This window comes from Cyprinodon variegatus, unplaced genomic scaffold, assembly GCF_000732505.1.
Source record: "Cyprinodon variegatus isolate N-32 unplaced genomic scaffold, C_variegatus-1.0 Scaffold180, whole genome shotgun sequence".
Taxonomy (NCBI): Eukaryota; Metazoa; Chordata; class Actinopteri; order Cyprinodontiformes; family Cyprinodontidae; genus Cyprinodon; species Cyprinodon variegatus.
In genome coordinates, this window is record NW_015150633.1 from 376,116 (window position 1) to 394,150 (window position 18,035).

At 37.2% G+C, this 18,035-nt stretch overlaps 1 protein-coding gene across 1 annotated transcript in view; it reads right to left on the reverse strand.

The window, feature by feature from the left end:
• Positions 1-15,715, reverse strand: part of LOC107087315 (calcium-binding protein 7-like) — a 45,474-nt gene extending 29,759 nt beyond the window's left edge. The window contains exon 1 of the mRNA XM_015378836.1: positions 14,814-15,715. Coding sequence (XP_015234322.1) covers positions 14,814-14,922 — 109 coding nt within the window. The 5' untranslated portion in view covers positions 14,923-15,715. The remainder of the gene's footprint in view (positions 1-14,813) is intronic.
• Between the last annotated feature and the right edge of the window lie 2,320 nt (positions 15,716-18,035).

The window sequence follows — 18,035 nt, forward strand, 5'->3', positions numbered from 1 at the left end:
ATTGATAATGGCTTTTCATACTTATGGGGCTGCCCCACGCCTGCCCAGTAAGAGGGAAGCATACCGTCACTGGGTCGGGTTTGGTCGCCCCGTCCCCTGCTGCCGGGGTTCCCGGACCAGCCCCAGAGCTCACTGCTGGGTTCCAATGCCCGGTCCGATCCAGTCATCTCCCCTTCCCCCACACACCCCACCCAAAAATAAAAAAAAGTGTCCTCCTTTTCTGAAACCCAAATCTGGTCACCCTATGTAAAACACTACGAAATTAGTTTAGACTGGACTGCAATGTCTATCAAAGTGAGGAATTATTAGCCATTTGTAAAAAGCCACTTTCCCATTCAACACTCATCACAGTTGATTTCACAGGTAATAAAGAGCATGGCTTGATGAAATAAGATAGAAAATAAGCACATACAGTTCCACTCCACCCGTTAAAACCCATTCTCTGCTGCTCTAGATGAGAGCATACTTGGTGGGCATACATCTCATCATTTTAAAAAGCTTGTTTATATCCTTTAAATAAGGGGCTCTGAAACCCAAGTCCCAGAGAGCCAGCATCTTGCAACTTAGGTCACTAATTTATTCTAGCATTTCTGAATCAAATGGCTGAATTACCTCCTGAGCGTGCAGTAAAAGGTTACATCCGAATACATCAAATTGTAGCATCTTGCTCTTTTTCCTTCAACTTTCACAAGGTCAAAAGAAAGAACTTTATTGTGGGTAGGAAAGAAGGTTTGGACTGCTGTCCTCCAAGACTTCATTGCACCCTGGAAACCCATTTGGATGATGCTAGTCAAATCTAGGAGAACAGCCTTCTAAAAAACGAACTACAATAGAACAGGTTACATAAATTCAGCTAACAGTGAAAGCTTTCCAAGGTATGAGTATGTAAATGTACATGTGTCAGACACAGCACCAGTGAGGTTTGCCAGAATAAATTCCAGTTCCATCTTTCTTAGTCACCTCTTGTCTACTGATGTTGGTCAGATGGCAACTGATTTTGATTGCAAAGAAACCCTGTTGCATCCTGTTCCTGTGTCACCAATAAGACACCAGTTTAGAAACGTCAAAATAGTTTTAGTAGCATGCTAAAAAAAAAAAAAAAAAATCTGCCGCTGTATAAATCTTGAATTGGAATATCTGCAAGTGGATATAGCTTTTTAAATATCGCTGTAAGGGTGAACAAATTTCAGACTTATTCAGATAATAAATGTATGTATTTTACTTTCTTGCCTTTACATCGCTTCAGGTGAAGACAAGCCTTGTTTTTATAGCCTAGCACCTTAAGCTAGAGCAGGGATCTGCAACCTTAACAATCAAAAGAGCCATCTCTACATTCAGTCCGGCTAATAAAAATTGTTTGGAACCACAAACATGATTGGGACTTTCTGACAGGGACATCTGCCAAAGATTTTTTAAATAATGACTGTCATTTCAACAATTTAGAAATGGAGGAATAAAACTTGTAAAAAGAGAATAAATAGAAATATAAATAGAAAATTTCACACACAGTGGAATTTTTGGCGAAAATTATGCACTTTAACATTTCTTAACAACTGTGACAATGAAACAGAGGTAACATAATTTGAGTGGTGCCACCTTAGCCCTAAATTCCACATCCTCCTGATTTCCTCTGTTTCCCTTTGTAAAATTGATGGAGCAACTTCTTAGTTATGTTAGTTTGTCAGAACCATTGCACATTCTCTGACTCCTTCGAATGTCACAATCCACTGGTGTGGTACTCGTCCTTCACTGTGATAATACAGAATAGCTCCAAATTCCTGTTCCGCTTCTGTCTGCTTGGCTCTGCCCAGACCTTCGGGAGTTGTATAAAAAATTTTGACTTGATTCGAAGCAAAGTGCAAACGTTTGACAGAAATTTTCTCTATCTGGCAAAAAGTTTATATGAAATCATTGTTGTTAACACTCATGGGCAAAGAGCAAAAGAGCATTCACTGCTGCAACTTTACAAGTGTTTTGTTTAGAGGCATAATGTCGTTTAAGGTAATACATTTATAACGTAGATATAAAGTAGAAGCAACTGCCCTACATTTTGGTAAGAGACAACCTTTTTTTCTGGGTAGGGGTGGTTGCATGGTTCGTACAAATAAAAAATTTGATAACCAAAAATGACCAAATTTCAAAAAGCTGAGAAGAATACATTTTTTTTTCAGGGAAATGTGTCTTTTACATTAGAAGTAAAACTTTGATAGATACTTTATTTTGGGGATCATTCAAACAAAAGGCTGTTTGTGAAAAGTAGGTCAAATACTGGCATACGTAGAATAGAATAGAATAGAATAGAATAGAATAGAATAGAATAGAATAGAATAGAATAGAATAGAATAGAATAGAATAGAATAGTCCCTGGGTGGCTAAACAAAATCTCATTCTTGGAGTCAGTCTACATATCTATGAAAATAAGGTGCCTTCTAACATCTACCCTAATGCTGGTATTGCAACAAAAATGTCAAGTCTTTACTTGACTCACTATAGGGGGTTTGTAGGCTACATACGCAGCTTGGTAAAGGACAATCTCAGGACAAAGAATTAATTAAGTATTTGACAGCATTCATTTTTCAATCCTTTTTCCGTCTTGCTTATCCTAAGAGGGGTTGCGGGTGATGTTGGTGCCTATCTCCAGCTGTCTACGGGCAAGAGGCGGGGTACTGACCCAGTCTGATGCTCATAAGACATGGATAATAGAGAATATCTTTTTTTTTATTACTATTTCAATGCGCTTATTTAATGTCACTGTTATTTTGCAACATATGTACAAAACTATGACCGAATCACCTGTTAATGGACAAACCTTATTAAAATCAAAGTTATTTTGAGTTGTACATTAAAGACCTTTGTTAGACCTGTCAGACCTAAATAAGGACGTCAATATTTTAGTTGTTAACTTGTATCTTCTAGATACAGTTTAACCATGTTATCGAAGTTTTTTATATTGAAATTTAGATTCTCAGTTTATTTTATATATCTGACAAGTGTAACAATGAAAGCACCACAAAGGGCATACAAATCTATTTTATATCTATCAGAAGAGACTTTCCACAACCTGTGGATCTCCAGCTGTGGTGCTGGGTCACATTGACCTCTAAGGCACGCTCATTTTACTCACATCTTCATCACCGTCCATGTCAAGTGGAGCTTTTTCATATCCAGACATGTGACACTTTTAAGGAATACAGTTTTCCATTCATTTCTGCCTGCTTTTCACTTCGTTTTTGTGGCAGGCTGTGCAAGGCATCATGGAGAGAGAAAGTAATAATATATATTTTTTAGATTATATTCTTGGAGTTATTTTATAGTTTCGGTCAGTGTAACATATTTTTAATGTCACAAATGTTATTTTTTTTCTAAAATACAATTTTATTGTTGAAATTTTCATTTAGAAATGTTATATATAGACAATTATATATTTATGTACAAATTTACATTTTAAATTTACAATTTAAATTGATTAAACAATAAAATGCAGTATATACGCAGTTTAAAAGCTACTTTGTGAAGTAGAAGCCACATCTCTCATTTCTAAATTCATATATGCACTGTTTTTATTATCCAACGCCAAAACATTGAACTGCAGTAAATGCACTGCGTTATAAAAATTTTTGAACCCCCTTAAGTTTCTAAGATTTTGCCGGGCAACAATCACTACCTTTGATGATTATAAAAACATTTGAAATAACCAGTCAAAATAGTAAAAATCTAAGTAAAGCACAATTTTGAAGTGGCAGAAAAATGGCCTATCAATATAAAGGTTTTACAAATAAAAATTAGATAATGTACACATAAATCTATTCATACAAATTTTAAGTCTGACCATTAACTTCTATATAAATAAGCATGACAACATGTTTTGATCCAAACCTTTCCACTGTTGTGCAGGATTATATTTAGAGCCACTTGGATTAAGGGCGAGCCTCCACACCTGTCTCAAATTTCCTGTAACCTTTGATATATTTGCTTAATACAAGTCCTGTAAATCCTACTTTCATCTTTCCTTTAGCTCTGGCTATCTTGTTTGCAATGACAAAAAGCATTTCCAACAGCATGACAACACCAAAAATATGTTTCACTGTAAGGCATGGCGTGTTGAGTTTGATGAAAAGCATTAGATTTTAGTTTGAGAAATAATTTGAATGAAAGCCATGGAGTTGAAAAAAATCTCTGATCTGAGCAGGTTAGGCTACAACTTCTTTTATGTATTTGATTTTCTAAAATGGCTTGTGTCAAACTATTAACAGAGCTGTCTTTGACAAAGGCTTTGTTCTCACAATCTTTCCCCAGAAGCCAACTTTATACACTGCTAGAAGCTATGCTATGGAGAGGGTCTTCATTTTAAGCTGTGGATCTTTGCAACTGCTTTCGATTTATCACAAATCTTGAAAAGGATTTTATTGCTAATGTCAGAGTTGACGAGGCTGAGTAAAATGCAGTCTACATTTAATGAAGGAAGAAAAGAAAAGCCTTTGTGCTTGTTGATCGAACAAAAACACAATTCAAAAGTTTACGGCTATGACGAGCATGTTAAAGGGGTGTGATTACATTTGCGTGCTGCAAAATACAAAGCTTCAACTATGCAACAAAAAAAAAACTGATTCGAAAATAACTTTAAATAAAAAATAAATAGGAAAATCAAAGTGTCTCAATAACCTGCTGAATATTGCTGAGCAGGTTTTTCACAATACAAGAGAAAGTCTGCATAGAGCCCTGCTATTGGAGGTAGAGTAATGAGGTAAGTACAATGAAAGGAAAAAAATTGTGTTTGACTTTGGTAAACACATCTTTCTCTTATTTCCAAACGCCAAACTCCTGAAAACGGGTCAGGATATCCTCTTTCGTTGTCATTGGCAATTTAATTTTGTGTTTGTCTCTAACTGTTTCAAACTGCGTAAAATGCTCTAGCTTAAAATGGTCCCAACTGGCCATTAAGACACGCACAGATGGCACCAACTGATACTCCTCACTATTCTGTCCTTTTCCTGTCTTTGGTAGCAAATGCTGACAAGTTTAAATACCTTCATTTATATTCATACAAGTATTTCAAGAGGAATGGAGTCAACCCCACAGCTCGGAGGCAAAGAAATGAGTCAATGTTGCTGCTGCAGATACAGTAGGAGTTTAGCACAAACATGAATAATGCCTCACAAGCAGTTTATGCCATTAGGAATTTTATGGGGAATCTTTATAATAGCTGTCAGTCACCACTGTTCTCATGTGTAAAACTGATGGAAAGGAAACAAGGGGGTGCTGTGAAAATGATTTCGCTTTTTTGGACAAAAGACCTATGAGCCTATAGACCTATTTAAAATACAATAAAAATAAATTAGTAAATAGATTGAGATTCACTACTTAATTTCCATATCCACTTCGGTGCACGCTACAAGGGTCTGTAACACTGAGATATCATCAGTTCTCAGGTGAATATATGCACAATTAATTCGACTTCACAATGACATTATAACAACAAAAATTTGGTCAGCTGACATTAACCTGAGTCACTGCGTTTATGTCACACGTGACTCTATTAGATCCAAAATCCTTTTATTCAAACCACAAGGAAATAATTATATTATTATACTATTTAAACATAATTGAACAGAACTGTTCAATAACATTTCATTGTAAGGGGCTGCTCAGTGGTGCAGTGGGTAGCACTACTGTCTTGCAGAAAGATGGTTCTGGGTTTGATTCTTTCAGCATGGAGTTTGCATGTTCTCCCTGAGCATGTGTGGGTTCTCTCTGGGTACTCTGACTTCCTCCCACAGTCCAAAAACATGACTATTAAGTTAAGTTCTCTAAATTGCTCTTACTTTGAGCTACAGGCAGGGTGCCCTGCCTGGTTACTGGTATCCAAATGTTCAGGTGTGCTCTGAGGTACTGGAGATAAAGCCTGTATGATTTTTTTGTTCTTTTTGGGCCAATTCTCCAGTCGTGCCAGAATTTTTGTTGATCGGGCCGAGGTTTAGCCTCATCGTGGATCCTGCGTTGTGTAGTATACAGGAGGTAACAAGGGGCTATCAGCCTCTCGCACCAAGCTCCCGATAAGGAATCATAAGGTTGGGAGAAAATCAAACATGTTTGAAATTCAATCGGCTGTCGTGAGGTGTTCATGGACAAATACTGCTGTTGAAGCAGAGTTAAGAGCATCTATGAGCTGATTTACCAGAACCTCAAGGACTGCTAATATGCAAACAACGGAGTTCTTCTTCTTCCAGATTGACAAGTCTGACCAGCGTCATCTCTCATAGCTGAGTCTGACATGTGGTTTTTGGATGTGCAGTGTGAGCATCAGAGCTTCGGGCCACTCAGTGTGTGAACATACATTGTGAGCTGTGAAACCTGCGACTTCATCATATAGTTTGAGCTGTAGCTGCATGCAATGATTGAAAATACAGCACAGTGTATGCCCGGCTTAAGCGAACAAATCCGAAATGGGTTTCTGTGACATATTTCCTCCTCGTTTCTATCATTAGAATATGTAAAATTACTAGTCTGCTGCCCATGAGCAGCTCTGTATTCTATCACATAAAAAATACAAGCCTGATGCTTATTTCCCTATAGTTTCTGTCTTTTAGGGCACAAGATTTTTTTTTTTCCAGTTTTCCAACTACAGTGCAGAAGTATTTTCCTAAGACAATAATTTTTAAAAATGTAATTTGTCACAACTATAAATGGAAGTCTATGGTGTTTTTGTGTACTAGATTTGAACACCTGGGATTTTTCTTGCATTTTAACTTTTGTTGTTACACCATAAGCCCTGGTGCTATATTAAACATTGCTGAAGCATAGTTATGTGCTCTCCAAACTGCTATACCAACCCCATAGAGCTGCACCAACCCCAGAGCTGCACCACCCATCTCCAAAACAGAAACCCAACCCAGGGACATCTGATGCTGCTACCCGCCATAATGGGGGTAAAGAGCTCTGCTTACAGATTGCTGAAACTCAGTGGCTCTTCAGCAACCCACACCCAGAGGGACCCCATAAATGGAAGGCTATGCAGGCACAGGAATTCAAACCCTCAGACTGGCAAAAGCGATATTTGACTTGGTTTTTAATCTCAGAACCAGATCCTGAAAAACATTCTACAATATTTCTCTTTATATTTTTACAGGAATAACTTGGAAGAAGCAGAGACTGGAATTATACAGTAGGAGAACAAAACACAAAAGCCTTCCAGCTAGGCCATCCAAACACAGTCCCACCCAGCAACACAGCCTGGGCAATGTGTTGCTGAACTTGCCACACTTTTCCAGAAAAAGAGGTTACTGGTCTGGCAAAGTCAGGGAAAGAAATTCCAGCCAAATAAATTGGGTTTTTGATTAGTTTTGATCATTTTATATGTGTACTGTTGTGTAAAATAAGCTAGCATGTAAGCTAATGGAGACTGCATGCTACCTCCATGGTGACATGTTTTGAGTTGTTTTTTATAAAGGTAAAACAAGCTTTAGTCCACTAAGCATTAGTGGAACACCAATATAATGTTCACATTAATGTGTTTCCTTGCCCATTGATACATTTTATGAAGATTCAATGACACTTGGCTCTTTCAGTTTGACAAAACATGTTGTCAAATCAAAAGAGAAATGGACATTCGAACACAAAATTTACACAAGTAAATTCTTATGAGTCTATCTTAATCCCAAATTAGTAATAATGAAACTCAATAAAATAGACTTGGGAGAGGAGAGCATGAATGACGACCCATAACTCAAGATGATCTAAAGAGATCATTGGGAAAGAGGACTCCTTCTCTCTGGATGCTTCCATGTTTTATGAAATCTTTAAGACCTTCATAAGGACTAACAGTTTCTGTGACACATTGATTTCTGCAGTGAAAGATACATGTTTTGCATGTATTGTTTTATAGGCATGCCAATAATTTGAAAAGTTTAGTTTCTTGTTTTTTTGTTTGTTTGTTTGTTTGTTTTATCCTCTATTAGCATGCAATTTAATCCCAACATAAACTTTTTGTTTGGCCTTTTTTTGGGCTGCCTAGTATGTCAACAGAGATGTATTTATCCAGGATTTGATTTATTATCCGCAAATACATAAAATTATTTCTTCACTCTGGTCTCAAACTGTTAATGATGATTTTGTGGGGTTATTTTATAAATCTCTCAGCGTTACAATAAAATTGGCCATAATTGAGCATTTTGTCTTTAAAAAGAAAAGCAAATTGTCATACATATCTTTAAGGTTAAGTTTTTGGTCATAAATTAGAGAACATTTAACGAAAGACATTTTCTATTAATAATAAGTAATCAAGCAAGCCAAACAGAAGAGATTAAATAATAGCAAAAAGTAGAGCATTGCTAATGCTAATCTTAACTGTGTTGAAGGGGTACAAATATTCTCAATTCACCATCTTCAGCATTGCTGTAAAGCAAACTGCTGTACTAGCAATGTCTTACATGATCTCCATTTTGGGAAATATTGCCAAAGCTTTAGGCCTTGCCCCTGGGATATACTGAAGCTTATTCCAATAGGGATGTTGTTAGGCAGAGGAAATAGGCTTCCCACTTAATTCCACCTGCAGTGAAATTGATACCAAGCTTCTGTGTGTGTGTCTGTGTGTGCAGCTAGGTCTGGAGGAGGTCTAAACTATATTGAGCTCCAGTAATATGATCAACTGTTTCTCTATCTTGCGTAGGAGGGGGAATTGAGAATATGGAGTCCAATTCAATTTGTGCCCTCAACATTTTGCATTTTGCTACTTGCCACTTCCCTCCATGTTCTACCTATCTCTCCTCCACAGACGTACACACCTACATGCACAAATATGCACAATGTAAAAAAAAAAAAAAAAGCACACATAGATTATAAAAAGGTTTGTGCAAATCAAAGCGTTGACAGCCTTCACAACCTCAAGGTACATTGTCATTGGTCCATTCCCAAGGTGCCGGTGGTTGTAATGAAAATCAAATGCTGGGTTTGGGCTTTGTGTTCCTGCGCATGGACTTGCATACACACTCATGTATTCACTAATGGGCAATTCCGTTCTGTGAAAAAGCCCCTGGCCCCTGAATGCTGAGCTGATGTATGTGACACCTGTCTCCAGGCCACTTCTCGTTCATGTCTACAGAGATGAGAGCGATGACTAGACAATGTCACTCAAGCAGTTTTCTCATCAAGAATTACTTTATGATACAAAACCGCTGTGAAAAACTGATTACAGTAGATATAGGGATTCCCAATTTATCAAAAAATGAAGACTCATCCATCAGGTGGACACAAAAAAATGCATCTTATACAGAATAAAAATAAAAAATAAAAAATTTAGATTCTACTTAGTAGGACAGTATTATAAAACATACAATTGTTTTCGCTATCTTCCTTGACAGAACAATTAACTTTCATATTTTATTTGAGTTAATTTATTTGACTTAAACAAGATATATAGGCAGATGTTCCTGTTGTGAGGTTGACAGAAAACTTTTCATTATTATAATGTAATTCTAGAAATACTAATAAAGTTGTTTACCTTGAAGGGCACTTTCATAGCAGCACTGTTTAAGCAGCTCCAAATGAACCACAGCTTATTTCCTCGGATAGTTTGCATTGATACAGAAGATATGAAAGCTCATATAAATTCTGGAAACAAGCAGGTGAATCCTGGTCTCCTCCGAAGACATTTGGTCACATTTCATTTTGCATTTAAAACTGGGACAATTTGCTTACAATGGCAAAGCAGATGAACTCTCCAACAACCAATCAAGAAAAAGTGGCATGTGTTATTAAAACTTTTATTTCCATACTCGTGTCAAAATGACCCCAGCAGATAGCTATAGTCTTCCTCCATGCCTTATTTCTTTACAGCTACATTTATCACATGCAATAAGGCAAGATCTTTTAACGTTTACTAGCAGGAGGAGATCTTTTAACAAAATCTTTAATTCAGTTTTTTTCAGTAAAAACAATTAACTTTTCTATAAAGGCATTCTTCTTCAAAATGAATATTGCAGTGATTTCAAACCTTTGTCAAATTACATCACACTGCCATTTATCAAGCCTGAGCAACAAAAGTCTTGCAAATGCTTGTTATATTTTGAATGTTTATTATTATTCTCCTGACAAATTACCTGGCCTGATCACTATAACTTATCAAATTTTACACATATATTTCTATTCATGTACAAACCGCCATTCTCTAAACTCAGCCAGGCCACCCATGATAACATATTTTCATAACCAGAAAATATATTCCCTTGATGTATATCCAAAACGATAGAAAGTCCGCTTTTTTAGGTCCAATGGTCAAATTCAATGGGTTTTAAAATTTTACAAAAAACCTTGACAAGCTCATCAGATATTCTCATATAAAAGCTATAGACTTTGTATTTTGAGGCATGAAGAATTATTTTTATTAAAATTGTAAAAAAGTATTTTGAAAAATGTTCAAACCCTTCAAGAGGTCGGTCATTTTGGATGCCTCCAAGTGAACTGCTCCTACCTAAACTAACTACCTGTGCATGGTTGTATGTGTGCCTCTCGCTCATAGGAGATGAGGCACTGGACCCACTGATACCCTGACGGAATAATACAGAAACGGATGGATGTTCTCTTTTCACAATCTGATTTTTAGAACTGTGTCTAGTGACACAGAACAAGATGATGTGTATTTGTACTCTAAATAGTGACTGCAGACTGGACCATAAGGGAGTAATGGAGCAAAAAATGTCATATCTTTCTTTTTACATAATATTGGGTTAAAATCACACATGCATATTTTTTTTTACCAGTTGCTTTAAACTTGATAATCTATGATCATTGTCAACCCGGTGCATGTTGGACTCCGACAGGGCTGCCCTCTGTCACCGGTCCTGTTCATAACTTTTATGGACAGGATTTCTAGGCGCAGCCAAGGACCGGAGGGGGTCTGGTTCGGGGACCAGCAGATCTCATCCCTGCTTTTTGCGGATGATGTAGTTCTGCTGGCTCCCTCCTGCCAAGACCTACAGCGTGCGCTGGGGCGGTTCGCAGCCAAGTGTGAAGCGGCCGGGATGAGAATCAGCTCCTCCAAGTCCGAGGCCATGGTTCTCGACCGGAAAAAGGTGGCTTGTCCCCTTCAGGTTGGAGGAGAGTCCCTGCCTCAAGTGGAGGAGTTCAAGTATCTTGGGGTCCTGTTCACGAGTGAGGGAAGAATGGAGCGGGAGATCGATATAATGCGGACGCTGCACCGGTCTGTCGTGGTGAAGAGAGAGCTGAGCGAAAAGGCAAAGCTCTCAATTTACCGTTCGGTCTACGTACCTACCCTCACCTATGGTCATGAAATTTGGATCATGACCGAAAGAACGAGATCCCGGATACAAGCGGCTAAAATGAGCTTCCTCCGCAGGGTGGCTGGGCTCTCCCTTAGAGATAGGGTGAGGAACTCGGTCATTCGGGAGAGGCTCAGTGTGGAGCCGGTTCTCCTCCACATCGAGAGGAGTCAGTTGAGGTGGCTCGGACATCTTCTTCGGATGCTCCCTGGACGCCTCCCTCGGGAGGTGTTCCAGGCACGTCCCACCGGGAGGAGGCCCAGGGGACGGCCCAGGACACGCTGGAGAGACTACGTCTCTCGGCTGGCCTGGGAGCGCCTAGGGCTTCCCCCAGCAGAGCTGGAGGAGGTGTCTGCGGAGAGGGAAGTCTGGGAGTCTCTGCTTAGTCTGCTGCCCCCGCGACCCGGTTCCGGATAAAGCGGGAGACGACGAGTACGAGTACGAGTACGAGTACGAGTACATTGTCAACCTACTGCCTGTTCAATTTGATTACATTGGAAATTAAAACAAGTGCAACCACTACATTTCATGTAGTTATATAAAATGCATTTTTGGACCACAGTTTAACATATGTGCATGGTGTTAGACTGTGCATGACTTAGTTCTCCCACTGAGAAAAAAGGCACAGGTTTTTGTAATGAATGACCTGACATGACATTGTGTAGAAGTTTTGAACTTCTAATAACAGAGAATAATTTCTAATGATATTTTATAAATAGTTTAGAAAGTCTGTTGCCACAAATTTCACCCAAATTTGATAGGATATCATCTAAGCTTAACAGGGCCAGAATGAATGTAGCACTTGTGTGTAGTTCGGATGTGTAGGACTGAGTAATATGTCCTCTGGGGACATCTAGGCAGGACACCTGTGGTCATTCCAAAGGCTGCAGCAGGGCAAATATGCAACAGCGGCTCAACGTTACATGTAGCTTTATTCATTATTAGGTTTGCCGTTGCAGCTATCAGCAATTCCATTCATTATAACTTAAATTAACTTTCTTAACTAATAAAATTTAATTCTTACAGGGAAAGGTTCATGTTATGAATTTATAGGAATGACCTAGCTGAACGAATACCATAACTGAAAGAATAGTTCAGCGCTCTGATCTGTTTTCAGAGGTGCATTGTTAAAATTCAAATAATTCAGAGGAAGATCTACATTTTTTCGTTGGATTCTTGTAAGGAATCCTAGCTATATTGTTGATGCTTTTATTTTTTGGACCCATCATTTTGCAAAGCAAGCAATTGAAATTAGTTTTAACCATGCAGTGTGTTTTTCAAGATATAGTTTGAGAAAACCACATTTTAAATCTCCTGTCTGCAATTCTATCATACACCCTGGAATAAGTCATAATCTATAATTAATTAAATTTACATCAATTAATCTACATAAAAAATCCAATGTATTGTCAGCGTCACTGTATTTATTCCACTGTGCTCCATATATATCTGTTATACTGTCCAATTAACTCAGTGACTGTGTGGGGAAGCCTTCCAATTCCAAAACCTGCGAGAGTTTTCCACCATAGGATCACTAATTATCACCATGAAGTAAAACAATGCCCTTTAAATGAAATACTCACAGCTTACATGTGCTGCCTGCAAAGCACCACTGTGTTTTTCCTGTCATACCACCAAAATGAGTTGAGCTGTTAAGCCCAAATGGCTCTGTTTGTTTTGTGACAGCATGTGTGCAGCACAGGCACAAGCAGATTTGATTAATTAGAGTTTAAATGAAGTGTTGTCTGTTTATTGCACTACAAGTTTGGTTGTAAATTAAACTGGAATTGTGGGAGGAGAAACAGAGATTCCCTTTGTAAACAACCTTGGTTTCTCCTTTAGCTTCTCCTAATCAATGACAAAAATAAGGCACAACCATCCTTTTTACATCAGCAAAGACACTGCTTCAATAAATAAACCACTTAAATAGAAATTTATCAATATACCACTTTTAACATATACATATTAACATTTTGGTTTAAAGATGAAATCCAAAAGAAAAATTGTTAAAGCGTTGTTCTAAAGTGTTTAAAATAAAATATTTAAACTGAATAGGAGGGTTAGAAATAAAAGTACCATTTAGGAGTTGAAGAAATGTAGGTCCAATGTCTTTATTTATGTTCTCTTACTAATATGATGTTTGTTATTTTTTCCTGGAATTCTTATTGGGAGCAAGCTTAGCTTATGGAGGTTTGTTTTCATTTGTAAAATAAAAAATCCAAACCACCACCACCTAGGCAAAGTTTGTTTTTTGAAAAGGAAAACAAAATATTTATTTCTATCAAAGCAGAATGGGACCTCTAATTCAGCTCATCAAAGTATTGGTATTTGTGAAAATACTTTTCCACATTGCCCTGCATTTTTAACAAGGTAAAGTTAAAATCAGTGCATTCAAATGTTTAAATATGCCTTTTAAGGATTGGGTCCTGATACAACACAACTTAAGGTGACAAAGTTATTGTTTATAGAGACTTACAGAACTTAAAAGTGTGAAGAAACTGCAGATGAATTTTATAACCAGTTCACGCCTTATTTTATATTGGGTTATATCTGTCTTTTTGTTGAAAATGCAGATATTTTTTTTTTTCCTGAATTATGCGTCTCTTCATTTGATGGCCATTACTTCCCAGTTTCTGCTGAGTTCTAACAGAAGTACATATTATTGTTCTTAATGAGGTGGTAACTAGATGATCATCAGCAGACCAAGATGTAAGAAAGTAGGGATTGTATTATAGATTTTGTCAAACCAATTATTGATTTATGTATTATTTCAGCCTCCAAACAGTACATTTATGTTATTATTACCATTCCCATCCTTTCATATGACACACAGCGATATTTCTATTAAGAATAGAAATAGTTATTTGTAAAAACAAAAAAATAAATAAAAAAATGAAAGAAATGCAACACTTTATTTCTATTTAAATATACCGCTATAAATGGTTATCAAAATTAATCAAATGTCTCATAACTTTTTGCAACTCCTAGTTCTCTTGTGTTTTGAACACAGATAAATTACAGGTGTTGATTCTTAGGTAAAAAGCTTTCAGTGTATAACTTTTCCATTATATAATGTAGCTGGTAGAAAAAAATAAAAGTGACAAATCATGACATTTAGGAAATGTTGGTTTCCAGGTTTAATGAGCAGGGAATTATGACAAGAAATTCTGTTTTAACATCCAACTCCATAATTTATGAGTAAAATCTTTACTGTGGTCCTCAGAGGTGACTTTTGTGAGGAAAAAAATGCCTATTTGTACTTTTTGATCAATATATTTGAGGAAATTAGACCATTTAGCTAGTTTTCTTTCACTTAACCAAACTGTGTGAAACAAAATAAGCCATGAATAAAACTAGAAATGCCTAAATTCATCTAAGCGCTGTCCAAGGTCCTGACCGTGCGCCCGTGTCAAGCAGCTACCTGCTGGAGCTCAAACCACATTAGATGCCACTGTATAACCAGTCACGAATTCAAATGGCCAATGTTTACTAACGACACTGTGATGGTCATTAGCTTCGTGTGAACAGGTGCATTCTCACCTTCAACCTCGTCTTCGGGCAGGTTTACCGGGGCGCTGTAGGAGAGGATGTCGGGGATAGTGCAGATGCCCCGGTACATCAGCGTAGAGGTGACTGGATGCATCGGCATGACTGCAATCTTTTTCTCCCACCTCCACCCTCGTCATAAAGAAATGTCTATGGAGATGATTCCAGCTTCCCTTGCGTGCTCACATATGGAACGGAGCAGAGTGTCCATGGATTGAGAGCATGGTGATGGGAAATGCGGTGAATTCCTCAATGTGTTTGCTTTAATCCTCCTTTGGGTCAATAAATGAAGAGCAGAATAAATGCTGAGGCTGTCTTACCTTACTGCAGTTCAGTTGTAAGTGTTCAGAACAATAAAGCCATTTGAAAAGTGCACGTTGCGCGCAAATGCGTTGACCGCTTCACCATGATTGGTTAAAATGAGCCTCACATCAGGTAGCGGAGGATGTTTCTCTCTAATCTAAACCGGTATTCGTTACGATAAATGATGCTATAAGTGCTCTGATAGCCTTGTTTAAGCTTGCTTTCAGCAAATTCATGCGTCCACTTGTTGGATTGCTGCTGCAGGCGCACTCACTTGACGCGCTCCGATCTCAAGCTCCAGATGCCCTGCCATCATCAGAAAACAAGCGTTGAACACCGCTGAGACTGGAATATAAAACGGGTCATTAACCTTAATGTATCTCCAACATACTTGAAAGGATTACGGTTTAGTATATGTTTGGATCTTCATGAATGTTAATTAACTGATCGTCTCCTAATTGGTCGTTGGCACAAATGTGCGTTACGATCCAGATGTTCAGAGTTGAAGGAGGTCGAATAAAGCTCCAAATAATCGTAAATGCTCTAGTCTCCTTTCTTTTTTCTGCTCTTCTCGCCGTCTAAATCAGGCTCTATATGCGCACACAGGCACACAGACCTACACACGCTGACTGGGAGTAGGCTTTTGCCACAGACGCACACAATGCTCCCTTTCCCTCTATTTTCACCTTCAACTGTAATTTATACTATTAGGTTCCCTCTGGACACCTTAGAAAAAAGATTTCAGTTTTTTGTTTGTTTGTTTCTTCATCAAAATAATACCATAATTGTTTTCTATAGATACCTGGTCACAAACTTAATAAAATTTTATTTTAAAAATAATTCTCTATGCTGACTGTTTAATCCTTTGCTTCCGAGAAAACGTTTAAGACGTTTAATCTGATAAATATTTTTTTGCCTGCAACATAATGCAAAGCCACAGTTTACTATACAGCTACATGCTTACTTTTCAGCTAAAGACAGTTCGTGCTTAAAAAGTACATAATTGTATTTTTAATGTCCTTACCCGATACTTAAAGTGCATTTATTAAACTGTATTTTGACTACTTAACAAGGGGATAACACCAACAGGGGTCATTTGGCCAAACTCTTACTGGAAATCCATACAACTCTTGAATGATCCTGCGTTTATAATGTCCTGATTTGAGAAAACCAGTCTGAACCTTTAGGTCTGTTCTGATTTCTCATATCATATATATGTTATTGCATATATAAATCTGTGCCATATCTAATAATTCATGGACTATATTTCAAGATTAGGAAACTTTACACTAACATGGTTAAAGAAGCTGCTGTTGTATAATCCAAACTAACTCGGCATACTTGCCTTTCTAGAAATGTATTTCACATGGGTTTAAAGAAAGCTATAAAAAGCTATACATGTATCACATATACAATTAAGGTAATCCTGGCATATTTAGATTCATATTTATTTCCAATTAATCAAGAAGTTATTATAAATACATTCTCTGCCCTACAGTTGTAATATATAAGAGGGATCATATCAAAAATAAGGAAATAAGAAAACCAGAAATTAATCATCCCATCATCCCTCTCAGTAATCAATTGTAAAAAAAAAATAAAAAATGTCTGTTTCTCTTGGTTTGCTTTCAAAATTATATTTTCCTTTTTTTTAATAACCAATGAAGAAATTTTAAACCCAGATCTTTGAATTACACAAACATCTTTAAAGCCAGACCTTATATTGACTCTTCCCTGGGGTCATACCAACATAAAACATGGCAGAGAGGCAGATGTTCAAAAACAGTGTTTTACAGAAACTCACTAACAGGTTATCGTCAAATAATTCAATCAGTTACATTGTCAATATTTAGGTGAAATATTATAAATAATGAAAGTTTATAGAATTAGGTAAATATTCAGTGTATCATTCAATTCTTCGGAGGTAACTGATAACATACAGTACAAGTGATAATGCATATACAGGATAGCAGATTTGACTTGAAATGGGTAATGGGTATACTGTAACAAAATGAAATGAGGTTAAACATTATATTTTGTTTATACAAAACCCTCCCACCTAAACAATAATGGAAAGCACTGTGATGAAAAAGTAATTGGTTCTCTAATAGTTTTCATTCTTCAAATTTTCTTTCTTTTTATTTAACATCTACATAATAGTCCAGACAGGTATATTGACCAAATTCTAGTGGCAGGTACATGCGAATACTGTAGAAAACTAATCACTGATCATGTTGTACTTTAGTTCTAAATTTTTACGATACCTTTATATCTTATTTTAACATAATTTCTCAGAGTGATACCAGAATTTCCCTTTTCTTGTAGTTTCACCTCATTGTAGCATACCGTTCTGTTATACATCACCATGTTTTGAGATGAATTTTTGGCTGATACATTACATCTGGTAGCATTTTTTAAATAAAATTCTAATGCAATGAATAGTCAATCAGTGCTTTAAAGGTATGAAGAGCTAGTACTCCCTTAATGTGATGGGTAATATATTGTCATACAGATCTATCTATTCATCTATAGCAGAGGTCTTCAACAGGGGGTCCGTGACCCCTAGGGGGTCCGCGGAGGTACTGCATGGGGGTCGCGAAACTTTAGGTTGATTCATTTTTTTTTTTTTTTTTTATATTCCCTCCTGAATTAAAATGTCATGTAAATGAAATGTTAAATCCACATTAACATGAATTGAACAGACTGTAGTAAACAGATAAATGGAGGCAGAAGATGTCTTTCAGTCATCAATGCACACATTCAGAAACACACAGGAGCTCTTTCAAACTGGGCACCGTTTCATTCACAACTCCTGTCCCATCAACCAGGAATCAGAAATACTTTAATAATCCCAGGGAGGGATTACTTTAGTTACATTACTCCATCTGTAATAGAGTGACTATAGGAGCAGTT